Raw genomic sequence first — 23,336 nt, 5'->3', positions numbered from 1 at the left:
ATTGTGTTCCACATTGCTGGAATGTAAGCGATGCTGTCTTGTTTAGCGTGCGACACCTTGCTTCTCCTGTTTCATTGGCAGCGAAGCGAACCAGAAAAGGTGCGTAAGCATTCTAGAGGCAAAAAATTGTTTATCCCCCATAAAACTGGCTCAGTGCACACTATTCATGTGCATTCACGTTCATGCCTCTGCATTCAGTTGCTCTACAAATAGAAATTGCTCAAGAAACTTGCCTTAGACAGTGAAAAAGTTACCTTGTTTCATAGCCACAATCACAGAATCACTGAAAAAAAAGAAGAATTGTCCTATTTTTGCTCAGGATCTTACAACAGGGGGGTGTGTTGGTGCAGCAGGTGTGGCCGGTGCCCACTGTGTGGCGGGTCAGGGGTTCGAGTCCTGCTTGGGGTGCCTTGTGATGGACTGGCGTCCCGTCCAGGGTGTGTCCACTCCCCCTTGCACCCTGTGTTTCCTGGAGAGGCTCCACCTTGCGGTGACAAGAGGTTGTTGATGATGGGTGCTTGGTTGGTTGGATCTTAAAACACATTTATATATAAAGGTGCCTTGTCACACAGCTGAACCCAAATGAATTAGAACCTGGAGGCGAACTAGGAGCCGAGCGACACGCAGTGATGCTCCTTACGGCCCCGAGAAAGAGGACGTTCGTCACAGAAGAGCAGTTTGGATCAAGTTCATGTGACACAATAAATTTGTGGACAAAACGATAGGACGAAAGGCTGCAAGGTTTCACATGGCGCACCGCACACACCACCGTATGCTGAAAGCCAGATGGAGGAAGCTCTCCCACCAGAGGTTTTTCGAGCTGTTGCACCTGCTAGAGGTGAGCTGTTTGGCGTTTAGTCTTTTTCAATACATGTCAGCAGATACCATGTTGTTCAGACTCTACAGTAAAGTATGCAGAAAAAAAACCTTTCATTCAATCATTGAGTGTGTAGAATTTAGTATAAAACAGTCCAGTAGGTGGCATAGTGGTTCAGGAAACAGCCCCACTTGGGCTTCACAAGTTAGCTGTGTGAAAATACTCTCACCTGCAAAATCCAGGTGTTCATGTTTATAAAAAGGCTCAGTGATATCGGGTGGGTCGTGGGACACAGACACACCCTCAGAGAGTGTGTCCAAACACCCTGCTTTCCACCCAGCTCCTTCTCCAAACAGTCTCCATATGTCTCTTGGAGCTGATCTTCTTCAGACACCTTTGGGTTCTTTGGCGTCTCAATGATGACGCAGAGTGAAGCTTAAAAGTGGTTTATTGCACTTCTGCAAAACATATCCAGGTGTTATTGGTCACAAACGCCGCACCGCGCTGCCTCTCTCCGCCGTCGTTTTACGCAGCCCGACACTCTCGCTCATCTGCCTGCTACCAGAGCAAAGGTCTCCCTCCAGTAAGTGCAATTTATTTCCGATGAAAGAGGTGCTTTCTTCTAGAATATTCCACAGCAGGCTGTCACACTAATACACACACCAATGAAAAGGCCTACAAGTAACATATAAGAAAGTAAAACAATAAGAAATAAATGAAAACCATATTTTGAATCATGTAAGACAAATTACTTAAAGAATAATTCAAAGTAAATCATAAAGTAACAAAGAGTAATTAACAATGAGGTTTTTAAAAAGTAAATTCACTGCAACATGTCCTGCATACACCAGCCTGTTCTCCACTTCTCTCCTTCTCCAGCTAGACTGGTGACCCCCTGCAGCTCATGCATGGGCCCTCAACACAGTGGCGCCCCCTAGTGGCCAGAGACACCAAGCAGCTGCGAAATTTCTCAACCAAGAGATCAAAAGCAAAATGCAAAATGAAAGTTTTTTCCTTTTTTTTTTTTTGAAATCATAGTAAAATCATTTATAAGCAGTAAGGTTTGGTTGTTTCATATGTTTTATAAATCAGTGCTATATAAGTCAGTTTGCCGTTCCAAAAGGGACATGTGAGTTAAAAAATGTCCAACACACATCACAATCGCATTCATTCATGTGGCATGTTCATATCTTCAAAGGTATTGTCATCAAGACAAATTAGTTTAGCTGGCTAAAAATTTTGATAAATGATTATGATAGAGAAATAATGTGTTGTAACTTCGAAAGGAAATTACATAACTCACTGTCACTGCAGGGGCACCGTCACTGATATACTGAGAGTTCATTATTTTTACTGAACCCTTTGTGACACATTTCCAATTTTATAGAACAGAAATTGAAACAAGACACAAAAATAGCCCAAAATTGACACCTTGGTGAACTGAAGATTACAGGTTACACAGCAATGTGCATATCTATAGAATCTTGTCAAAAAATATTGAATTAAGGCATTTACATTAATGTTTTTCAAATACAGTGAAGGAAATACAAAAAAAACTCCACACATGAGATCTTTCAAGGAAAGAATCCTTACTGATACACTGTACAAACACAATAGACACAGTAAAAGCTGAACAGATAAAGTAAATTCAGTGATTCTGGAGAAATTTCTCTTGTGTTGCTATGATTCTTTTTTTCCATAATAATTCAGAAATGTGACAGCTGAAAACGTGTCACAAGTTGCTATGGAAAGTCGGTGATATCAGGTTGTGTTGGACATTTTCACTTTCACTTTTAGATTAGATTAAGAGGACAGTGATCGTCTGCAATGATTTCCGGTAAGGAGCAAAACCCAGAAGTGACTCTTTTACTATAGTAAGTGACCTGCTGCGTTGCACACTTTTCTACCCCCCGTGGCACCTCTGGAAGGTGACGAAGGTGACCTTCTCGCCCAGGCGCAGGTCCTTCAGCACGTCGTGCTCCTGCACAGGTTTCCCGTTGCAGGACAGAGACAGCCACTGCAGGTCGGGCATCTGCTGGAGGAACTTCTGCTTCAGCTCCGCCACCGTGGCGCTTCTGTCCAGCGTCATCCGGACCGTCTTGCCTTTGGAACCGTCCACGATGGACACGAGGACGGGCCCCTTGTTGGGCTCGGGCAGCGCGTCTCTGGCGGCCTTCAGATGGAAGTGAGAGGTGCTCTGCAAGCCGGGGTGGAACGGCTCAGGGACGGGAAGGGGGGGGTCTCCTCTGGGGCACTGCAGGGGTTCGGGGAAAAATGTTGCAGGAAAGCCCTGCAGGATGAGAGGGAGACGGTTCCACGTGCAGAATTTACCTCAAAAAGCACACATTTCAGAAAGCAGAGACATGAAAACGAAAATGAAGGTGATGCTCATGGAGATAAACCTCCACTGACCGTGAGAGGGGAACACGAGGACATCAGTACGGGCGGACAGGCCATGGGGGGCGCTTGTTTGGGATAGTTCAAGGGTCTGTAGGCTCGATCCTGGAAGGAACACACACACACAGTGTCTAATGAGTCAAAGCGTGAACGACAACACAGCAACTATGAGCCACACACTCCTGGTCACATTTCTCTCTGGGTGGATAAATGTCATCAAAGAGCTCTATAAGAAGATGTGCTCAACCCTTAAATGGTTATTTCGGAGAGACGCAACATGTCATCCTGGACTGTCAGCTATTCAGCTGATTGTTATGAGAGCAGCACTTTGACACAGAGGAATAAAAGAGATAACAAACAGATAGATATCTTTAATTATTGCAATGACTAAAGGGTTAATAAAGCTGTAAGTACATCCGCTGGCCACAAAGGAAAGGGGAAACAAATCCCCCAAATAAAGTTCAAGGGAGTAAAAAAACCTCTAGCACTGTATATTACACAAGACTTTCAATTCGGTTTAGAGCTATAAATAACACTGGAGCTGAGTGCTACAACTGTTCATAATAAGGTGGGCGACAAAGCGAGGGTCCCTGCACAGCTCCGGCAGAACACGGGAGTAGAAATGCAACACGCAGCAGCGATTCCTCAGGTTTTTACGTAGTGGAATTCGACATGAATATTCCACATTCATATGAAATATGAAGGGACAGTCTGCTCTTCTCAGGGCTGCGTTTCAGTCAAGTTTTTCAGAAAAGACTCAGGCAAGAACAAGTCCGAACCAAAACAGCCAAGACATCCTTCAAAAACCGTGCTGCAAACATCTGAGCAGGACGGCCTTACTGAGATCATTATTGGCAGTAAGATTGACAAGTTCCATGTCCTACCTGAGGCACTTGAACTTGGGTGCTCATGTTGGACTTGTGTGCTCATCTGCTACAGATGGACACTTCTGTCTCGCTGAGACGCGGCTGCTGAGCAGTTTCTGCTTTCTTTCTGTTTATATGGAGGTTCGGGGGACTTTCCTCTGCGCCGACACTTTGGTGTGGAAAGCACCTCTCGCACCAACGACACCAAGGCAGTCTTAAAGTGGGAGGGTTTCCTTACTCTCCCACCCTGTGTTGCGCTGATGCAGCGTGATGCGAGCTCCCTTCGGTCAGTGCGGTCATTGCTGTCACTGCGGTCGCCGTCACAACAAGTCATCGCTGTGGGAAAGCAGCCAAATCAGCCGACCTGTTCTGGCCTCCAATAATGATAATATATAACCATCCATTGAAAAAAATCAAATACGGTTGGAATGTGACTGAGAGGCTTCAGCGGTGCGACACCCCAGCAGCTTTCAGACGCCCTGTGGCCTCGACTCCCATGGAGGTACAGAAACCACGCCAGCTGGGTCACTGGATCCCGACTGCATCGTCGAAGGAAACAAACGAGCTCTGAAAAGAGGGGGACAGGACTGGAAATATGGGCTTCATGTGAAATGTGTAACGATTATTCCTGGGATTAATGGCTCAGATCAGCAGCTTCTGGAAGATACTGATCGAAAAAAACTCTGTGTGTGTGTGTGTGTGTGTGTGTGTTTAGTGGGGCTCCCAGCCTCTCCTGCTGTTATTGTTTTTACTGTTATTCTTATGATTACTGATGAAACAGGACTGAAAAGGGTTCAGGAATTACAGGTGTGGAGCTCCACATCTGGACATGTGTCACAGACATTATAGATGCTGAGGGTGAAAATCCAGGGAAAAATCCGGACTGAACGTCAGCAGAGATCACCGAGAGCCCTGAGAGCAGGAAAGCAACCGACAGACTGAACATTCTGGATGAAATATTTATTTTTTTAACGCATACAAATTTTAACAGTTTATAGAAATGAAAACATCATTCTTGATTAACAGCTGAAGTAACGGAAAACATACCGAAAATCCTTGTTCCCATTTTCCAACATGTACGAGTTGTACAGAATAAATAGTGAATGAATCAAAAAGGACCAAACGTGTCACAAGTTGCTATGGAAAGTCGGTGATATCAGGTTGTGTTGGACATTTTCACTTTCACTTTTAGATTAGATTAAGAGGACAGTGATCGTCTGCAATGATTTCCGTAAGGAGCAAAACCCAGAAGTGACTCTTTTACTATAGTAAGTGACCTGCTGCGTTGCACACTTTTCTACCCCCCGTGGCACCTCTGGAAGGTGACGAAGGTGACCTTCTCGCCCAGGCGCAGGTCCTTCAGCACGTCGTGCTCCTGCACAGGTTTCCCGTTGCAGGACAGAGACAGCCACTGCAGGTCGGGCATCTGCTGGAGGAACTTCTGCTTCAGCTCCGCCACCGTGGCGCTTCTGTCCAGCGTCATCCGGACCGTCTTGCCTTTGGAACCGTCCACGATGGACACGAGGACGGGCCCCTTGTTGGGCTCGGGCAGCGCGTCTCTGGCGGCCTTCAGATGGAAGTGAGAGGTGCTCTGCAAGCCGGGGTGGAACGGCTCAGGGACGGGAAGGGGGGGGTCTCCTCTGGGGCACTGCAGGGGTTCGGGGACGAATGAGAGGGAGACGGTTCCACGTGCAGAATTTACCTCAAAAAGCACACATTACAAAAAGTAGAGACATGAAAACGAAAATGAAGGTGATGCTCATGGAGATAAACCTCCACTGACCGTGAGAGGGGAACACGAGGACATCAGTACGGGTGGACAGGCCATGGGGGGTGCTTGTTTCGGATAGTTCAAGGGTCTGTAGGCTCGATCCTGGAAGGAACACACACACACAGTGTCTAATGAGTCAAAGCGTGAACGACAACACAGCAACCATGAGCCACACTCCTGGTGACACAACATGTCATCCTGGACTGTCAGCTACTCAGCTGATTGTTATGACAGCAGCACTTTTTTGTCCATATAATTTGCCTTGGACACAGATGCAAATTAATGATGATATTATTCTTATTCTTCTTATTATAATAAATGTACAGTTTGACTGAAACACATCTGTTTCTTCATTTCTCAAATGGTATCAATGGTCACATTTTTACAGCGTACTGTACCTCAGCTGGATGCACAATCTCCGCCATCCTCTCAACACACCGGTTCAGCTTCCTCTGCACAGGTTGGAGAATCACTCCGCTCTCATATTTATACTGGATTGGTGAAGACACTGGGGAAGTACCAGTAGTTCCATAGTCTGCCAACATCCTGTCACTCCAGTCCTGCTGCCTTACTGAGTGCATCACCACGAGAACGTCTGCCAACTGTGTACAAAGCGAAGCAGCTGACTGTCACACCTCACTGGTCATTACAGCAGAGCAAGAAATGTACGTTTCTTTATGGTAATTTTATTGTCAAAACTTTTATAGAAAGATGAGGAATTAAACAGGTTTCATTAATTTTTATTCATTCATTTGACACTTTTTCCTAGAAGCAGCTTATGGTGTGAGGATTGTAAACTAAGCTTCCTACACTGATTTACCCATTTATACACCAATCATTTTTACTGTATCCATTCAAGGTAAGTTCGGTCTTTAAGGTTGTTAAAGCAGGAGGAGGAATTTAAATTACTTTGAGCGTGAAGCGGTGACTTTAACCACTACACCACCTGCTGGGCCATGTGTTTTCTTCTTTTTTCCATTTTTCCTAATTATATATCTGTGCATTTAAATGGAAAGCTGCAGCTCATGTTCTTTCCTGCTGAAGGTCCCTTTGTGCGGCTTGAATCAAGAGCCTTCAGGATCGAAGCCTGTGTCCTTCACCACTTTCCTACATTCTGCCCCTTTTAGCAGCTGCTCCCAAACCCTTCAGTCTAGAGTTGAATTTTAAAGCACTAAATTCTGATTCCAAGATGTCAGCTCAAACAAAAGTAAAACCATCTCTTCACAAAGTGAAACGCAGTAAATGGGGGAAACCCAGAGATTTCTTCCTCTACTTCAGTCACGCATATTATTTGAGAGGTGTGCACAGAAACCTCAGTTATGTTGGATAAACTAAATTAAACCTGCCTGAACCCTACTGGCCAGTCTGTTTGAACCGGACAGTAAGTGACCATAGTGAAGACACGGGAACGCCACAGATCCAGCTACACGTGTGGCACGTAGAGGAGGGAAATCATCTGGATGTCTGCCCTGCCAGAGCAAAGTGAAAGTAAACCTAAACAGTAAACATCCACAATTCCCAGAACAAAGTTAAATAACTACAAGAATTAAAAAACTCCCAGCAGAGAACTGGGGACTTTCAGGAGCACAAAAACAACCAAAATGAAACTAAAACCCAAAGTAAAGATAATGAGATATCTCCTCACACAGCTTTGTACATTTGCTTCCGGGCACAGATGAGCAAAAAGTACGGTCATATAAACGTGAAAGCACATCTAAAAAAATCACTTTCAAATTCATTACAAATAAATTTTATTGTAAAAGTATTCGCTCTCTTTACAACGACACATCTATACGAGCTGCTAACACTCAATACACTGGAGATCAGCTTTGTGCAGCTAAGGTGAATTTAAAATAAATGTATGTGCACCTGGAAGGTCCCACAGTTGGTAAGGCCAGCTTCCTAACAAAAACTATTTAACTATTATAAATGCCAAAAAAAAAAAAAAAAAAAAAAAAAAAAATCAATGAAAATCTATGACAAGACTCTTGAAAAGCATCAGAGGAAAGACAAGACAGTTCTGAAGACACTGAATAAATGTCTTAAGAATACTGTTAATACTGGTGCTTCACCAGTTTTAACATTATGGTACAGTATCAAAGTAAAACCATAGCTACAAAAATGTGACACCTCAGCAAGTGTATGTCAGGAGTTATGTGGGGAAACAAAGTGGAAGATGGTTCTATGGTCTAATGACACCATGGTAGTGTTTTGGCAACCAAAGTAAATGCTGTGTTTGGCATAAGGTAAACACTGCACATCACAATCATCACTGCACAGTAATGAGAAACATGGTGGTGGTAGCAACATGCTGTGGGGCTGCCTCTCTGCAGCACGACCTGGAAAGCTCATTTAGATAGAGGATAAAATGAAAGCAGCAAAGCACAAGGAAATGTGGGAGGAAAACCTTACAGAGTCTGTACGAGAACTGCAACTCGGGAGATCCATTTCTTTGAAGCCAAACAATCCCAAACACAAAGGCAAAATTACAAAGAAATGACTTGGAAATAAAAATACCAAAGTACTGGAGTGGCCAAATCAGAGCCTACATCTCAATTCTGGGAAAACTGAGAATTTGTGGCAGGACTTAAATTACATTCACTTACGTTTTACTCCAGTTTGCAAAAGGGTAAAAAATGACAGTATGATGGCGTGCAAAGCTGGTACAGGCTTATCAAGGGTATAGATGCTCCAAAAGGGACTTCGCTCAATATTAACATGAAGGTATGAATACTTATGCACTCGGCTATTATTTTATATTCGTAATCAATTCAAAACTGGTTTGTAAAAATGTTTCCAACTGGACAAAGAAATATTGTGATACTCAGTGTGAAAAAGTCTCATTAAATCCATTGTGACACTGTTGTAAAACAAAACATGAAAAAGTTTAATGGGATGAACACTTTTTAAAGTAAATACACATTAACTGAATAATGGATTGTCCATCGGACGTTTCTAGGGTACATCCTCTGCATAAATAAAAAGCAGAAAATACAAAAAGGCCCTTATTTATAATACAGAACCCTAATTTTTTATAACAAAAAAAATTAGACACTCTTGTCAGTTCTTTCTTAAGGTTACAACTCCACGGTGGGATCACGTGTTTTCTGTAACCAATAAGGCTTCATTTTATTATTCTGTTATTTTGGACTGATAACCTTCTCACCGAGGAGACGAAGGACACCGACTGCTGGTAAATCGACGTGAAAAACAGTCCCACAGTTACACAGAGGTCACTGGGGGTGCTGATACTGATGGGGAGCAGGACAGAGCTCCTCTCACCCCAAGAGTGCACAGTACAGTGGCTTCCGACCCCATCACATCCCGCTCTCCCCATCACTGGAGCCCTTTCCCCTGACTGTTGTGGCTCTGCGACGGCGCTTTCTGCAGCAGAGCCAGCGTGTCCCTCTTCTCGATTCGTCTCAGCTGCTTCTTCTTCATCCTCTTGATCTTTGTTGGGTTTCGAATCTGAGAAGCACACATGAGGGAGGTGGACATTTTGTGATAGAAATTAATTTCAGAATAATATGGTAACAGTGGGTTTTAACTTTTACACTGCAGCACAAAAAGTCAAACTAAAGGCTAAAAAAATAGGGCTGTCAATTAGAAAGAGAAAGCTGAGAGAAGCAGTTAGTGGTTTCAGTAAACAAGACAAGGGCAAAGTCAGCTGGTTTCCTGTAACATCATCACAGGAGGAGAAGGGCCAATGTTCCCAAAACCTCATGACCCATCCATCACCAATGAGCGCTTGTCCAGTGCAGGGTCACACTGTCCATCCCAGAAGCCACCCCATCTCAGGGCAATGAGGCACAAGCACACCGGCTAAGGACAATTTAAGCCACCAGGTCACCAGAACCACGTGACCGTAGACTGTTGGAGGAAACCCACAGAAACACAGGGAGAACAGTAAGCTGCACACAGACCGAAACCCATTTTCGACACGTGGCGTAGGTGAAGTGTTACTTATACTTGTGCCATTTTCCATCCAGAGTAAAACTCCAATCTTAAAACTCATTTCTACCCATTCGATATCACTGCACAGTTCAGCGAGCATCATGACGCCCCCTGCGCTCCCCCACAAGCACATGCTCAGAGATGTAAACAGCAGGTACTCAACCGCACACTGGGCGACACACCCCCAGCAGAACCCAGGACAGCCTCTGTGTGTGTGTGTGTGTGTGTGTGTGGCTGTCCTTACCACTTGAACAATCTCTGCTTTCCTTTCGTTTTCCTCGCGTCTCCTCAGGTTCTGCTCTCGGCGCTTCCTCTTCTCCTGCAAACCACACCGTTTTGGAGTCAGAAAGACGACTAACAATTATTAGCGCTCTCTCCCAACACCCACAGAGCACCTCTTTCTCTCTAGCTTTCGCATCCTTCAGTTGCTGGGAATACTTCTTCACGAGCTCCTTCTCCCTCTTGGCCTCCATCTTCTTCTCCCAGGAGGTGCACAGGGGTTTGTCCCTCAGCAGGGCTGAGAACCTGGGGACGAGAGGGGGAGAGAGAGGGGTCTATGAGCCCCTGCAGTTACACAGAGTAACCACAGACAGAGACGTACAAATAGTAAAAGCACGAAAACGATGAACAGAACACGCCTCGGGACTGGCAGTGTCTCTGAGGATGAACATGATGAACGAAGATGAGGATGATGAGTTCCACTCCATTCATTCAGTACCTCTGCTTGTTCCTGTCTTTCCACACCCGGCCGGACTTGGGTCTCCCCAGAGGGATGTTGATACTGCTGCTGCCGCTGCTGCTGCTGCTGCCGCCGTCCGCCGCAGCCCGGTTCTCCTTCTCTGCCCCAGCAGCGACTGAACTCTGCGGCTTTGCGGGTCCGGCGGGTCCCGTCGTCTGCTCCTCTCCCCCGCAGCCCCCGTCTCCGTCCTCTCTCCTCCGGCGCTTGGCTTCGGCCTCCAGCTCGGGTTTGGGGTCCGCCGCCGGCCCCACGGGGGTGTCCGGCTCAGCCTCAGGCTCAGGATCAGGATCAATGCGGGCCTCCACGACCACGACCCGCCTCCTCGCTCGGCGGCCCGGACGCTGCTGGAGCTGCAAGGCGACCGCGGCTCCGACTATCCGACCGCTGCGGGTCCGCGTCGCCACGGACTCCGCATCCGGCTCCAACACGGCCTTCTGACTTCGTCGGGACATCGTTCCGCCTCAAACTGCAGTGATCGGTAGCAGCGCGCGCTACGGAAACACGTGCGCGGAGCACTTCCAGGTCGCCTCACCGGACGTTGTGCGCGAGAGAAACGCAGAGGGAGCTCGCGGCGGGGTGGGGGGGGAGAGGCTATCGGCGCCACCTACCGGTCAAATCCGGAATTACACTGGGGCAAAACATACTTTTTCCTTTTTTCTTTCTTCTTTTTTATCCTTAGACGATTCAAGAACTCACGATGAAAGAACGTTAATACAGAACAATCAAACCTAGCCAGGGGAGCAAAAATACATACGCAAATACATAAAAATAAACACACTGACTAACTTAGTAAATTACAAAACACTCCAACAACCAAAAATATTACATCAAAACCTTAAAAATACTAGTCATTTACAGCCTATAACTGTCAGCCTTTCACAAACAGGCTCATGGAAGCTAGTTTACAAGCACTTTTCCTCTCCGCATCGGTGCTATATTTGGAAGAAGGGCGATGGACGCTCCTGTATGAGGGTACGAGTGTTTTCCTGTGGTACAAACATCCTTTTGGCGGGACTGTTAATGACCTCGCAAGGAGATCTTCTGAGCTACAGAATCGCTGTGATTCCTCCGGTTTCCAGCTACGGAGGAGTACGGAGTTTGTCCTGCTCACGGAGGCTCTTCGTCATGTCTCTGCGACTCTACTTGGAGAGTCTCTCGGCCTGCTCTCGTGTCCACAGCGAACGGGCTCCGTACTCCTTGTGGAAACATCTGTTTCTGGCGCTCTTTCAGAAACTATCAGAGACTTTTCGCTCTTCTCTCGCTCTTTGAATCATGTGAAGTTGGTGCCTCACATGATGTCATCTTGTGCTTCTTCGAAAATGTAACACGGGCCAAGAGTTTGCCTGTGGACTCACACATACTTCTTCACAAGCAGGGCTAAGAAAATCTCTTTTACAATTGTTCACTGATTTTACCCTGCAAAGCGTTTTCTCAGGAAATTCAAGGGTGGGATAGATGTTGGTTGTGCGTTTTGTAACCTGCACCCAAACACTGAGCCTCAGCTCTTCTAGCACTGTTGTTACACCAAAAGACTATGGAGCGATGTCTCTAAGTTTTTTACTGATAACTCTCTAAGTACTTTGTTTTACTTTATTAATATGTACTGCTTGGATTCTGAGGAGGGTGCAGCAGGTCTGGGGTGTGAGTCTCGCTTGGGGTGCCCTGCGATGGACTGGCGTCCCGTCCTGGGTGCGTCCCTTCCCCCTCCAGCCTTGCGCCCTGTGTTGCTGGGTCGGGCTCCGGTTCGCCGCTACCCCGCTCAGGACAAGCGTTTTTGCATAGTGTGTGTGTGCTTGGATTCTGACATTTTGATAGAAGCAGAGAGTAACAGACATATTTTATCAATTTACTAACAATCTCGGTCAAATATTATATACACAGGTCCAAATTTGCTAATAAAAAACCTATATTTTCTGTTTTTCTTAAATAATTTAAACAGACTACAGTATAAGGTCTATTAAGGAGTGTAAAAAGAAGGCCATTAAGGCTGTAAATTACTGTAATATTTTCGGTTATTGGAGTCGTTTTTAATTTATTTACTAAATTTATTTTTTATATATTTACTTGTGGACTTTTCCTCCACTGCCAGGTTTAATTGTTAAATGTTCATCTATCGTGAGTTCTCGAACCGCTGAATAATTTTAAAAAGCAATACCAGAGAGAATACACAAAGGAAACCATTTACAAACAAAAAATAAACAAGTTACAAAATTAAAAAGAAATATAAAAATATATAAAAACTACACAAAGCCACATGCATCACCCTTCGGCCGCCAAAGACTTATTGCTCGTGAATGACACTTCCACTCCCAAACCGGAAATGGCCTCACTTCCGTCGCCGGCAAAATACGTAAAAGAGTGAAGCCGCGATTGGAAAAGAAGGTGGGACTGCTGATTGAAAAAGCTGAACGAAATGCCGTTTACCGCGTTTTCTAAATTTTTCTTTTGTGTAGTTTAAATAGAATTAATTGTTTAGTGCTTCTGTCGTTTCACGGTTTCTTTTTGAGATGTGAAAATTGTAATACGTTTGTATGGCTCAGTTTCCTCACTGAGTGAGAACTGGTAACGACCCAGATCATCATGTGTATGTGTGTCAATATATAAAAAATAAACGTCCCTGTCCTCTTTTCTTTAGGTCTGTGGCTGCAGACGGACACGTTTGAGTTGAAAATCATGAGTGTCAGTATGACGGAAAGCTGAAGACAATGTTTTGTTGAACACAGAGCAGGTAAATTAAATAACTAGAAATACTCCACGGTCCACCACGTCACTGGATGTGACAGGATTCACTGAATTCCAGCACCTCATTCCACGCTGATATTTTACACTCTACTGCTCAGCACTGGTGTAAAATCAGCTCAGGGTTACTGTCAGGTCATCCAAGTGCTCCCGTCGTTTCCGTTCACGATGGTGGACAACCGCTACGCCACGGCCGTCGTCATCGGGTCGGTGCTCAGTCTTCTGGCCGCTGTGTACCTGTCGGTGGCAGTGGGGACACAGTACTGGTATCAGTACCACAGTCCGCCGGCAGTAAACACCTCAGATTTGCGCTCCCTGCACAAAGAGTTTTTGGAAAGCGAGTTTGATGAGAAGACCTATAGCGACGCGCTCTTCCGCCTCAACGGGACCCTGGGGCTGTGGTGGCGCTGCATCCTGGGGCCGGCTGACTCGCACTGGTACAAGGAGCCTGGTATGAACTGGCATTGCCTGGCCTGAATGTCCTTTTCACATATACGTGTGTGTATGGATGGGCTGCTGTGCTGATTGCAAGTTGCTCTCTCTTCTAGAGCCCACAATGGTGACTCAGTGTGTGACCTTCACGCTGCCGCAGCAGATCGAGCCCAAGTACAAGGAAGTGGGCAATCACAACTCGGAGACAGACCTGTTGCGTTCATGTGAGTGTGTTGCCATGCCCCAGCCCCAGTTTTAAAACCGCCTATTACGGCAGTGTAGACAAAGGTCGTGTTTGATGTGAGCTGTGTCTTGGCATCTTGTTGCACATGTGTCCTCAGACCTGTGGCGATGTCAGTTCTTACTGCCACTGGTGTCTCTGAGTCTGGTGACTCTGGGGGCTCTGGTTGGGATCTTCTCCTGTCTGTGCCACAGCCTTGCGCCCATGCTGGTGGTCGGAGTGTTCCACCTGCTGGCAGGTTGGTAAAGCCCTTTCTCAAGAGTGCAGCCTCAGCTGCTCTCCTAGGATTATTGCGTGCTCTGGTTTCCCTACTTGTTCTAAAAGCAGTACCGGTTTCTGCCCTGCGCCCCCCAGGTTTCTGCTCACTGGCCACTGTGTGCTGCTTCCTGGCTGGCATGCACCTGCTGCACCAGGCCACGGTCCTGCCGGAGGGCGTGGAGCACTCGCTGGGGTGGTCGCTCTACTTAGCCCTGGTCTCCTCCCCGCTGCAGATGATGACAGCCGCCCTGCTGATATGGGCATCCCACAGCCATCGCCGCAGCTACCGCCGCATGACAATATACCGTGTGGCATAGGGGCACGAAAGGTCCTCCACCGTCATCGTCCAGAGTCATTTGAGTGGTGACTGGTTTTCACAGAACTTCCAACATTTATCCAGTTTGAGATCCTTTTTTAACCTGAAGCAGCTTGGTAAAGTATGTTGTTCTTGGGTACAACAGCAGGACACTTCCAGTGATCTTTTTTTAAGTCACAGGACAGTTCCTTAACCACTAAACAACCTACCGCCGCTCTGAAAGATGTTTACGTGAGAACTGAAGGCTGTTTCTTTTCCCAGTGGTCTTTAAGAAATTTGACTTCATATCAATTTTTTTACATGTATGAGTTGTATGCTTTTCTCCAAAGGGATGTACGGTGATTAACTCGTACTTAGTGAAAACTTTCTAGCACTATTTACACTGCACTAAACTACCAACAATAATTAGCGTTAGCAGCTCACGCATCTCTTTGGACCAGGGAGAGAAACCTATGCAAACAGCATATAGATGAAGTGGGAACTGAACCCACATCCTATCACACAGTCCTGCCTCTCTGAGGTTCCAGCACTAACTGCTGTGCCACTTTGTCACCTCTAGTTGTTCAGTTTTTTTAGCCAAGTATTAGGGTGAATATGTAGCTTTACTGGACTGATAGCTTTCATTTCATAGTCCCTGTGAAGTAGACACAGTCATGCTATTTATAAAATTGTTTTGTTGCCAAGTAACCACAAATACATTTGTTTTCTTCTTATTATTGTTGTTGTTTGTTTTTAATTCCTTGTTGCAGAATTTAGGATTTTTATTGCAGGGACACTTTTTTTAATTATTAGTATTTTGCATTTAAGTTGTGGAAATAGCTGAACTTTTAGTTTGAATACTCATTTGCTTGATATTTGAACCCTGTTTTGATTTGACAATGACAGTTTGTTTTATTTAAATGTTAAGTTGATTTCTGTGTGTCAGTGTTGCTTGTTGTGTAACCTGTGGCTTTGAAGTAGTGGTGACCTGAGAAAAATGCTGTGAGGTTTCCCAAGGTATGAAACCACACATGAAGATGCACTATTGCTGACATTTAGTCTCATCATAGACATTATAGCTTTGGTATTACACCACTCTGGTCATCCTGTGTGTCTGAGTTTTCACTGTTTTTGTAAACTGCTATGCAAGCCTTCCACCGATTTAATGGAACGTAAAACACATCCAGTATGTAAAGCTGCTGGCAGTTCCACATGTTCCCATTGAGCCTCTTACTGTGACACACAGTAACACCCCACTTAGGGTTTGTAGGCTTTATATTACACAGGCTTCTCCTCTCACAAATTTTCAAAAATACAAATATTTTCCCATTTATATTGACGTATCTATCTTTTTTTTTCTTTTTTCTAGAACTTTGTGTAGCTAGGGCAGTATACTTACTGTAGCTATGTCTATGATTTTCACAAAACCAGTGATCAAATTGGGGGTTGTCTGTACTATTATTGTTTTACTGATTGTAGCTTGGGAGTTGCAAACAAACGTTATGGAGAGACCTTGGCTCTCAGCTGTTTTTAAATGGAGGAGCCAGTTTATTTACAGACCTCGTCCCCACGTTTCCTGTGGCTTGGTTTTGCCATGCAGCGCATAATGTTACACACTCTTCCAAGGCAGGTAACCATCACTGTTGCCTTGGTAGAAGAGGGCACACCGACAGGTGGTGTTCTTAGGCTCTGCATGGAATGAAGGGGCATCATCATCAACAGTGGGGTGCATGTGAGAGGGTTTTTAATCAAATCACAACTTGCTCGTAAACTTGTCTTTGATATATTTTTTGAGAGTATGCAGAGCTCACTCCTGCAGTTCAGAGCCATACACTCCACCTCCTTTGTTCCTGAGCTTTAGTAATCTCTTTTTTTTTATTGATTGGTTCTCAACCAGCCTGTTAACATTGCATAACCTATTTGTTATGCTGTTCTGGTATCTGGAATACAACATTTATTAAAGGTGGATATTTTGCTGAAGGAATGTTTGCATTTGGTGTTTTTCTCAGCAATGTTTGAGAACGTATGTCGAGTGAAAATTATGAGCAATTACTCAGCACCCGCCTTCACCCGTATGGGTGGGAAAGCCATCTTTGTCATGCGGGCGAGCCACAGAGCGATGCCCTTCTCGTAGTAGGCAGCCTCGTTCACGAAGAGTGGGTACAAAGGCTCCTCCCCCTCGTACCGCTGGGTCTCCCCGGTGAAGGACAGGAACAGCGGGTCCCCAGGACAGAGGAGACGAAAGTCTCGGTCCTGAGGAGGGTGAGCACCACATGAGTCATGCTCGCTGTCCTGCGGCACTTTGTGTTCCTAACTTGTTCCTTTGGATCCTCACCTGCAGCTCTGGATGGATGGTGGCAGTGATGGATTCTGTTTCTGGGTCCCGGGGGAAGTCCATTTTCTTCACCATGGTGTACACCTCTACCTCCCCTCCCTCAAAGGTAGTACCTGAGAGAGAGAGAGACTCTTAAGGCCCCAGGTCCCCTTCATTTTTACATGTAAAATACAGACAGGTTCTATTCCAGAAACACTTATGTAAATTGAAATGTTGGTTAGTTGGAATTGGCTTCACCAGTTAATCATACCAGACCTTTACATGTTATATCAGTTCCTTTTACATGAAAACCACGTGGGGAAAAATCATTTCATAATAAGAAATTCAGGTTATGTAAACTTCAGTGCAATCAGACTTTGCCCTCATTTTAGAAACCATAAAGAATTTTCAACATTTGTTCTAAATGTCATATGCATTATGCCTAAGTGACTTTGGAGTTATGAACAAAACAAGTAACAAGACAGACTTCCAAGTCCAGTTGTGTTCATAAATCGGCGTTTTATCTCACTGGTTACAGCATGTCTTCCAGCCCCTTAGTGCATGTTATATTTTGACAGGTTTATATATTTTGCATTTACAATTTGGACTTGTCTCCTGTAGATCTTCAATCTGTTAATCTTTTGGATTATGACAGCAAAGCAGCCAGAATGACAGTGTAATTCCCTATACCTGCATTGAAGCGACGAATCCAGTCCAGCATGAGCCGCACTCCGTCCCACATGGCGCTGAAGATGTCGGCCCGGACCACTCCGTGAGGTTGAGGCCCCACCTCCATGCCTGGGGAAGAAGCTGTGGTCAGGTGACAGTGTCGTGTTGTCACCCCAATGGGCCTTGTGGGGCCAACTCGTTCTGAGGGACTCACCAAAGCCACACTTCCCCACACTCTCCAGTGAGTATGCCTCAGAGGAAGGACCCCCCAAGTGGATGTACCTCATTGGCATGGAGGAAATCTCCCTCTGCAACACCACAGTGCAGCGTCAGCACCAGAGAAATACATCTCGCCTCTGTGTGTCACGAGAAGTACACTTGACCCCCTTGATTTGGCCCTAATTTGTTCAGAAAAATGACCAAACTTCAAAAAAAATTGTAAAATAAAATTCTAACGTTGTTTCCCATGGGGGAAAAAGTCCGATTCATTCCAAGCCCATCCCAAGTTCACCACAGAATTATCCTATCGATGCCTAATGTCATGAGGAAAAGTTGTGCAATGTGTTAGAATGAATAACACATTAAACTGTGCCATTTACATTCAAGTCTTTTTTATACATGATTTTTTTTTTCCAAGAAAATAAAGTCTGCAAATCCTTTTTAAATCATGTATGGCTCTAGTAGGAATTGTGGGCCTGTATTTAAAAAGCTTCCTTGCCATTCCAGCTTTTTTTTTTTGTGTGTTTTTTTTAAGGCTAAATTTGGAACAGGGATAAAAATAAATTTTATGTCATTGTATTCTGTTTAACCTCTGTTTTCTTCCAAATAACTGCAGAAATTAGCTATTTCTTATTTTATATGTTCCATTTTGAGGTTTCCTGGATCTATAGGGTAATTCAAGCTATTTGAAGAAATTTCATGCATGCAGTATCATATATAAAATAACTAAAAAAAATAAGGATTTCAAAGTAAACTTACTGTGATGTGTATGGACAGGGTTCAGAAAGAGTAAAGTTATATACCACATGAATAAATGAATAATTAGGATGTTAAAGCACATAAAACACATTATGTAACAACATTAAAGTCATAAAACACATGGCTTTGCATGCCAGACTGCAACTGAGAGCGTGGGTACTCAGTTCCCACAATGCAGTTCATCTCACAGTCTCACCCATCTCACGCAAGTGCTTGGTGCAATTTTCAAATGTGCTGTCGATTTATTGCACCAGACCAAATGTCATGAGCCGGACTGGATCCGGCAAGCCAGATAAATAAGAATCCTGAGTAATTATTAAAAGTGGTGTCGGTAATTGCGAGCCAGGTGGAAAAATCACGTATCCGGAAATCGAACAAAATGAGTGTAGTGAAAAGTAGCTCCTGCCTGGAGATGCCGGAAGATGTGCGGACCGATCCAGTTGCACTGCGAGTAGCTGATGAAGCACAAGCCCATGTTGCTGGTGGTGTTGTGGAGGTCACACACCAGGTCTACGGCCTCCGGGCTGCCCTTGGGGCCCAGAAGGGCATTCAGCTCCTGAGCTCTCACAATTTCATACAGAGTTTCCTTTCCAGCGGGTGTGCTGAGGAGAAGAGTGGAAGGTTTGAGTCACGACTTTTCGCAGATACAAACTTTGTCTGTTTGTTTATTGTCTATTTACCTTAACTTTTTTCTCTCATCTATTTTCTAGTTATTGTCTGTAGTGGTGGAACCAGGTTTCCCCTCTGAGGCAATAGATGGTGATGAAGACCCCCTCAACAGAGTAGTGGCATGGTACCGCTTCACTTGAACTCACTTCCACAGTGATTATAACTCATGTCTGGTGTTCCTGATTGCTGATCATCTTGTTTAACAGCAAGATGAGCAGACATATTTCTGAGAATCAAGCAATCAGTAGTCAGGAGTACCCAAATGACTCATTTAGGGGGACTGGCAGGAGGTGGGATTCTAAATTTGGTCAGTCAGCACCGAAGGTGGCACCTTGACCCACTCCGATTCTTGCTGGCCTAACACACAGTTGGTCAGACATGACTGTCTACTGGGAAAGTGAGAAGGCAAAACCAGAGACTGCTGACTGACCTGAGGAGGGCGTTGGTGAAGCAGCGGTTCAGATCCTTTTCCATGTACCTCCTGCACTGCTGCACGGCACGCGGGTTCGAGAGCACTTTGAGCACAGAGACGGTTTCCGCCGCCCCGCCCTGCTCCTCGGCTTTCCCGCCATCATTCTTTTGCAGCTCCCGTACCAGGTAGACGCCGGACAGCTCGTTGCCATGAGTCCCACCGCATACGGCCACCCGAGTTAGAGGCAGCATGGTGACGGTCTCCATGGGGGGGCCTGGCAGTGGAGAGAACCGACAGCAGTTGTTTCGGTCAGGCCTGAGATCATAGGCGCAACCTTCTTTAGAAATCAGCAAAACTTTGGCTCACCGCACTGATGTACCGTCTGGACTACTGCAGGTCTCCCCTATTTGGTCCTCCGGCCTCTGCCGCAAACCTCTAGTTGATACAGAACACCGCGGTACAAGTCCTGTTTGACTTGCCGAAGCGTTGCCACGTATCCACCCTCCTCATCTCTCTGCATTTATGAAGGGTCTCAAAACTCACCTCTTTCAGACTCACTTTTTGCTCATCTCCTTTCTGATCTCTGAACTGTGTACTATGTTATTAAAAAAAAAAAAAACTCCATCTACAGTTGCAGTGCGTTGTGTTTTGTACGGTGCTGTCAGACACTCTGGCTGTACTTTGAGAATCGTGTGCCTGCATTCAGATCTCTGCATCTCTTGGTGAAATGCACTTTTCTTTGCTCTGTACGTCACTTTGGAGCGAAGCGTCTGCCAAATGAATACAGGAAAATTCAAGTGCCTTGAACTCGCAAACCGGTAGAGAAGAACAAATTCAATAATGTTAGAAGGATTTTGTTAAAATAACGACAGCTTCCCTCGGTTCCCAAAGTGCAGTAATTATGCGTGAGAGTTTTCCAGCCCTGGAAGTTTTACGCTTCACCGTGTCGTTGACCTGTCCAACACACCGTCGCACACCACGCACGCTTCATACTTCACTCCAGTGGAATGTCATTCATGTTCATTACAAGCACGGTGGTCTCTCCTGTTCGGACGCTTCAGACCGCCTCCTGCCGACCTCTGGCAGAGCACTGTGTGTACTGTACACATTTGCAGAATAATGGCAGAGATCCAAAGGTTTCTTGCATAACTTTCCTTCAAAGTCCCTCGTTCGACGAAGCCATCAATGGAAATGAAATGGCAAGAACGGAGATCTCCCCTCATTCATGTCCTAGGGAGATTCAGCATGTGGCCCCCTATGCAGTCTGTTCCCATGTTGTGTTTGTGTATTTGGTGTGTAAAGTTTATTGGTGTAAAATAGTTGTATAAATATGGAGAGGGTTATGGTTTTGTAATTTGATGTTTTGATTGTAATTTGATGACGGGTGCGAAGTTCCAGCTAAAGAGGTGGAAGAAGAGGGAGTAGGAAGAAGAAGTTGGAAAACCACGTGGGGAGAAAGGAAGTTTTTTAGGAGACCGGGCTAGGAGGATGAGCCGATTTGGGTTCGTTTTCACGCCGCTGTTTCGATAACAGCCAGCGGGCGTGCGGGGCGGGGGGGATAGTTGGTTGTGCTTAGTTTAAGGGAAAGAGGGGGAATTCAGCACGTGTGCCAAGGAAGGCACCGTTGCACCGAGTTTTTCGGAGCTGTGCGACCTCTAGGGGCTTTTGCCAGCGCGACTGGACCGCGGAGAGAGTGTCGCCAGGACTCGCCATCATCGCTCCATCCTCGCTGGAGAGAGAGAGGATGCGAGGACGGGTCGCTGTCGGGTTCCTGCATCGCACGGAACAGCGAGTAACGGCGGAGTATTTAAGTTCCCTGGTGGTGGACAAGGAGTTCCAGTAAGCGTGCCAGCGAGACGGTACCAGTGACCGAGTCATATAAAAAACTCCCAGGTACAAGTGTTCATTTTCTATCGTTGAGAGTACTGTAATGTTTATATGTGTGGACTAGCAGTTTTATATTAAATGTTCCCTGGGTTTATATTTAACCTGGATGTTGTGACATTCTGTGTGTGGGTAATGGGTTTTTGGAGGGAAAGGAAAAGGGGCTGAGGTTGCTAAGTAAGTGTGACGCATGGGAGGTTTACACTCGCATTAACAGTACAGCTGCACGACGCCAACTGGGCCTCTCCTCACCCTAGAAAGAGTCATACCCCGCAACCGGGAAACGGCAGTACACGCATCCCAAAGTTGTGTTGCAGACACCACCGATTCACCTCCCATGCTAACGTTAAAAAAAACATCAGAGTTGAGCGCGTGGGCTACAAGTAGAAATCTGGCACGGAGGTACGTGTTTTATATGATTTTAATGAACTTCAAGCTGGATTAACAGTAACGCCGTGCAAAATTATTGGCAACAAAAATATGGAATGTCCACAAACTCCCGTTCGCTGCTCGCTGTTGACCGAATCCTCCCACAGACACGCAGTTTTACCTCATCTTTTTACGGGGCCCCAGACAGCGAGCTCAGTTAAGCCGGACGCACAAGCGAACTGCTCCATGTTCTGTCCTGCCATCTCTGGGCACGGAGAGCAAACAGGTCGCATTTGCTGCTCTACCAATTTTTTTTTTTTTTAAGGAAATCATTAGGATGTGGGAAGTTTTAGAACACGGATACATGCAGAAAATTCAATGGAGAACCGAAAAAATAACTGGAAAACGTGTCTTCAGAATTAGAGTGTTCCTTTCGGAGCTGGAGGAGTCGGTGTACTACATACCGCGCTATATTGTGTACTACGGCGAAGCCACAGAAATGTACAGTCGCAGGAGCCGGAGCCGGAGCCGAAGAGCGGAGCGTTTCCCGGCAGCGGCCCCCAGTCTGGAGTCCGGCGGAGACGCGAGGCTTCGGGGAACGTCACGCGCTCCGGAGACAGCTGGGAGGGTCACTGGTTCGTCGCATACTTTCCTGCGGAGCTGGAGGAAAAGAGAGGAAGTTTGTGAAAGGCGACCTTGACGGGGCTTGAGCTGCGACACAGTCGGCGGCGCGAAGCAGGAATGCCGGCGGAAGAGTCGAGCAGGAGAGCTCAGAGCGCCGTACCGTGTTACTGGGGTAAATCGGTGTGGCTAACGATCTGTCAGTGACGTTGCACTTCTGTTTTTCTGCTGAGAGATCATAGTTTCGCTCTGGTGACTTCTGACCTTTGACCATGACTGATAGTTGTGTGTGTGTGTGCGTGCGTGTGTGCGTGCGTGTGTGCGCGCGCGCACCATGTGGCCAGACAGCACAGTCCTTGTACACAGTTCTTCCTCCAGAGCATGCACTTATACGCACGCGCACACACACACAGAAGCACTGCCTTTATGTTCTGCTTACGGTTTTTCCACCTCCTGCCTCCTCCTTCTTCCACTCGCTTTCCTCTCCGCAGTTCCCTGGATTGTGCGGTCGGGCCGTCGCTCAGTTCTCAAAACTATTTTGATCGTCTGACTCCGTTTCCCCTTGTTTACGAAGAGCTGCTCCCTCTTCGCTGGTTCCTGACCCACCTCTCTCTCGTAGCCTCAAGTTGAGTCCTACGCTTCTCTCAGGAATTTAAGCATTTATCTCCCGAACGCTTCCGCACTTAGGGGCTCGTGCACCACCCCCCACCCCCCACCCCACTGCAGGAAGCAGATGCTGGGCTCGAATTCCACCTTCCGCTGTGGGCCCACCAGCGAGATACTTACGCTGCAATGATACCCTCGCACACATTCATCCGTTCAGCAGACGTTTCTCACGGACACGGCGCACAGCTGACAGTCCACAAAAGTACATCGGCAACAAGCGACAAGTCGTACATTCAGTCCAGTTC

The 23,336-nt window shown here is 46.0% G+C and overlaps 3 protein-coding genes across 4 annotated transcripts; 1 reads left to right on the top strand and 2 right to left on the bottom strand.

The window, feature by feature from the left end:
* Positions 1–7,975: 7,975 nt before the first annotated feature.
* On the bottom strand, positions 7,976–11,086 carry ccdc86 (coiled-coil domain containing 86). The gene is made up of 4 exons (XM_029259035.1): positions 10,524–11,086; positions 10,201–10,330; positions 10,050–10,124; positions 7,976–9,319 (listed from the first exon to the last, which is right to left on the bottom strand). The coding sequence occupies exons 1-4, from the start codon at positions 10,994–10,996 to the stop codon at positions 9,188–9,190; spliced, it is 810 nt and encodes a 269-aa protein (XP_029114868.1). The 5' UTR covers positions 10,997–11,086; the 3' UTR covers positions 7,976–9,187.
* Positions 11,087–12,884: 1,798 nt separating this feature from the next.
* On the top strand, positions 12,885–15,215 carry LOC108929996 (claudin domain-containing protein 1-like). The gene is made up of 5 exons (XM_018744970.1): positions 12,885–12,926; positions 13,180–13,734; positions 13,832–13,939; positions 14,057–14,194; positions 14,311–15,215. The coding sequence occupies exons 2-5, from the start codon at positions 13,452–13,454 to the stop codon at positions 14,529–14,531; spliced, it is 750 nt and encodes a 249-aa protein (XP_018600486.1). The 5' UTR covers positions 12,885–12,926; positions 13,180–13,451; the 3' UTR covers positions 14,532–15,215.
* A 1,021-nt stretch (positions 15,216–16,236) lies between these two features.
* LOC108929993 (N-acyl-aromatic-L-amino acid amidohydrolase (carboxylate-forming) B-like) lies at positions 16,237–23,143 on the bottom strand. 2 transcript variants are annotated; one of them, XM_018744964.2, is made up of 8 exons: positions 22,865–23,143; positions 22,269–22,464; positions 19,570–19,825; positions 18,877–19,072; positions 17,707–17,800; positions 17,514–17,621; positions 16,845–16,957; positions 16,237–16,762 (listed from the first exon to the last, which is right to left on the bottom strand). In XM_018744964.2, exons 3-8 carry the CDS (start codon positions 19,815–19,817, stop codon positions 16,559–16,561), a joined length of 963 nt encoding a protein of 320 aa, XP_018600480.1. In that variant the 5' UTR covers positions 19,818–19,825; positions 22,269–22,464; positions 22,865–23,143; the 3' UTR covers positions 16,237–16,558. The 2 variants fall into 2 exon arrangements, with proteins under 2 accessions (XP_018600480.1, XP_018600479.1); XM_018744963.2 differs by lacking the exon at positions 22,865–23,143 and adding an exon at positions 22,589–22,766.
* Between the last annotated feature and the right edge of the window lie 193 nt (positions 23,144–23,336).

This window comes from Scleropages formosus, chromosome 16 (assembly GCF_900964775.1).
Source record: "Scleropages formosus chromosome 16, fSclFor1.1, whole genome shotgun sequence".
Classification (NCBI taxonomy): domain Eukaryota; kingdom Metazoa; phylum Chordata; class Actinopteri; order Osteoglossiformes; family Osteoglossidae; genus Scleropages; species Scleropages formosus.
The sequence above is the reverse complement of the archived record's forward strand: the minus strand, read 5'-3'. Positions and strand labels throughout refer to the sequence as shown.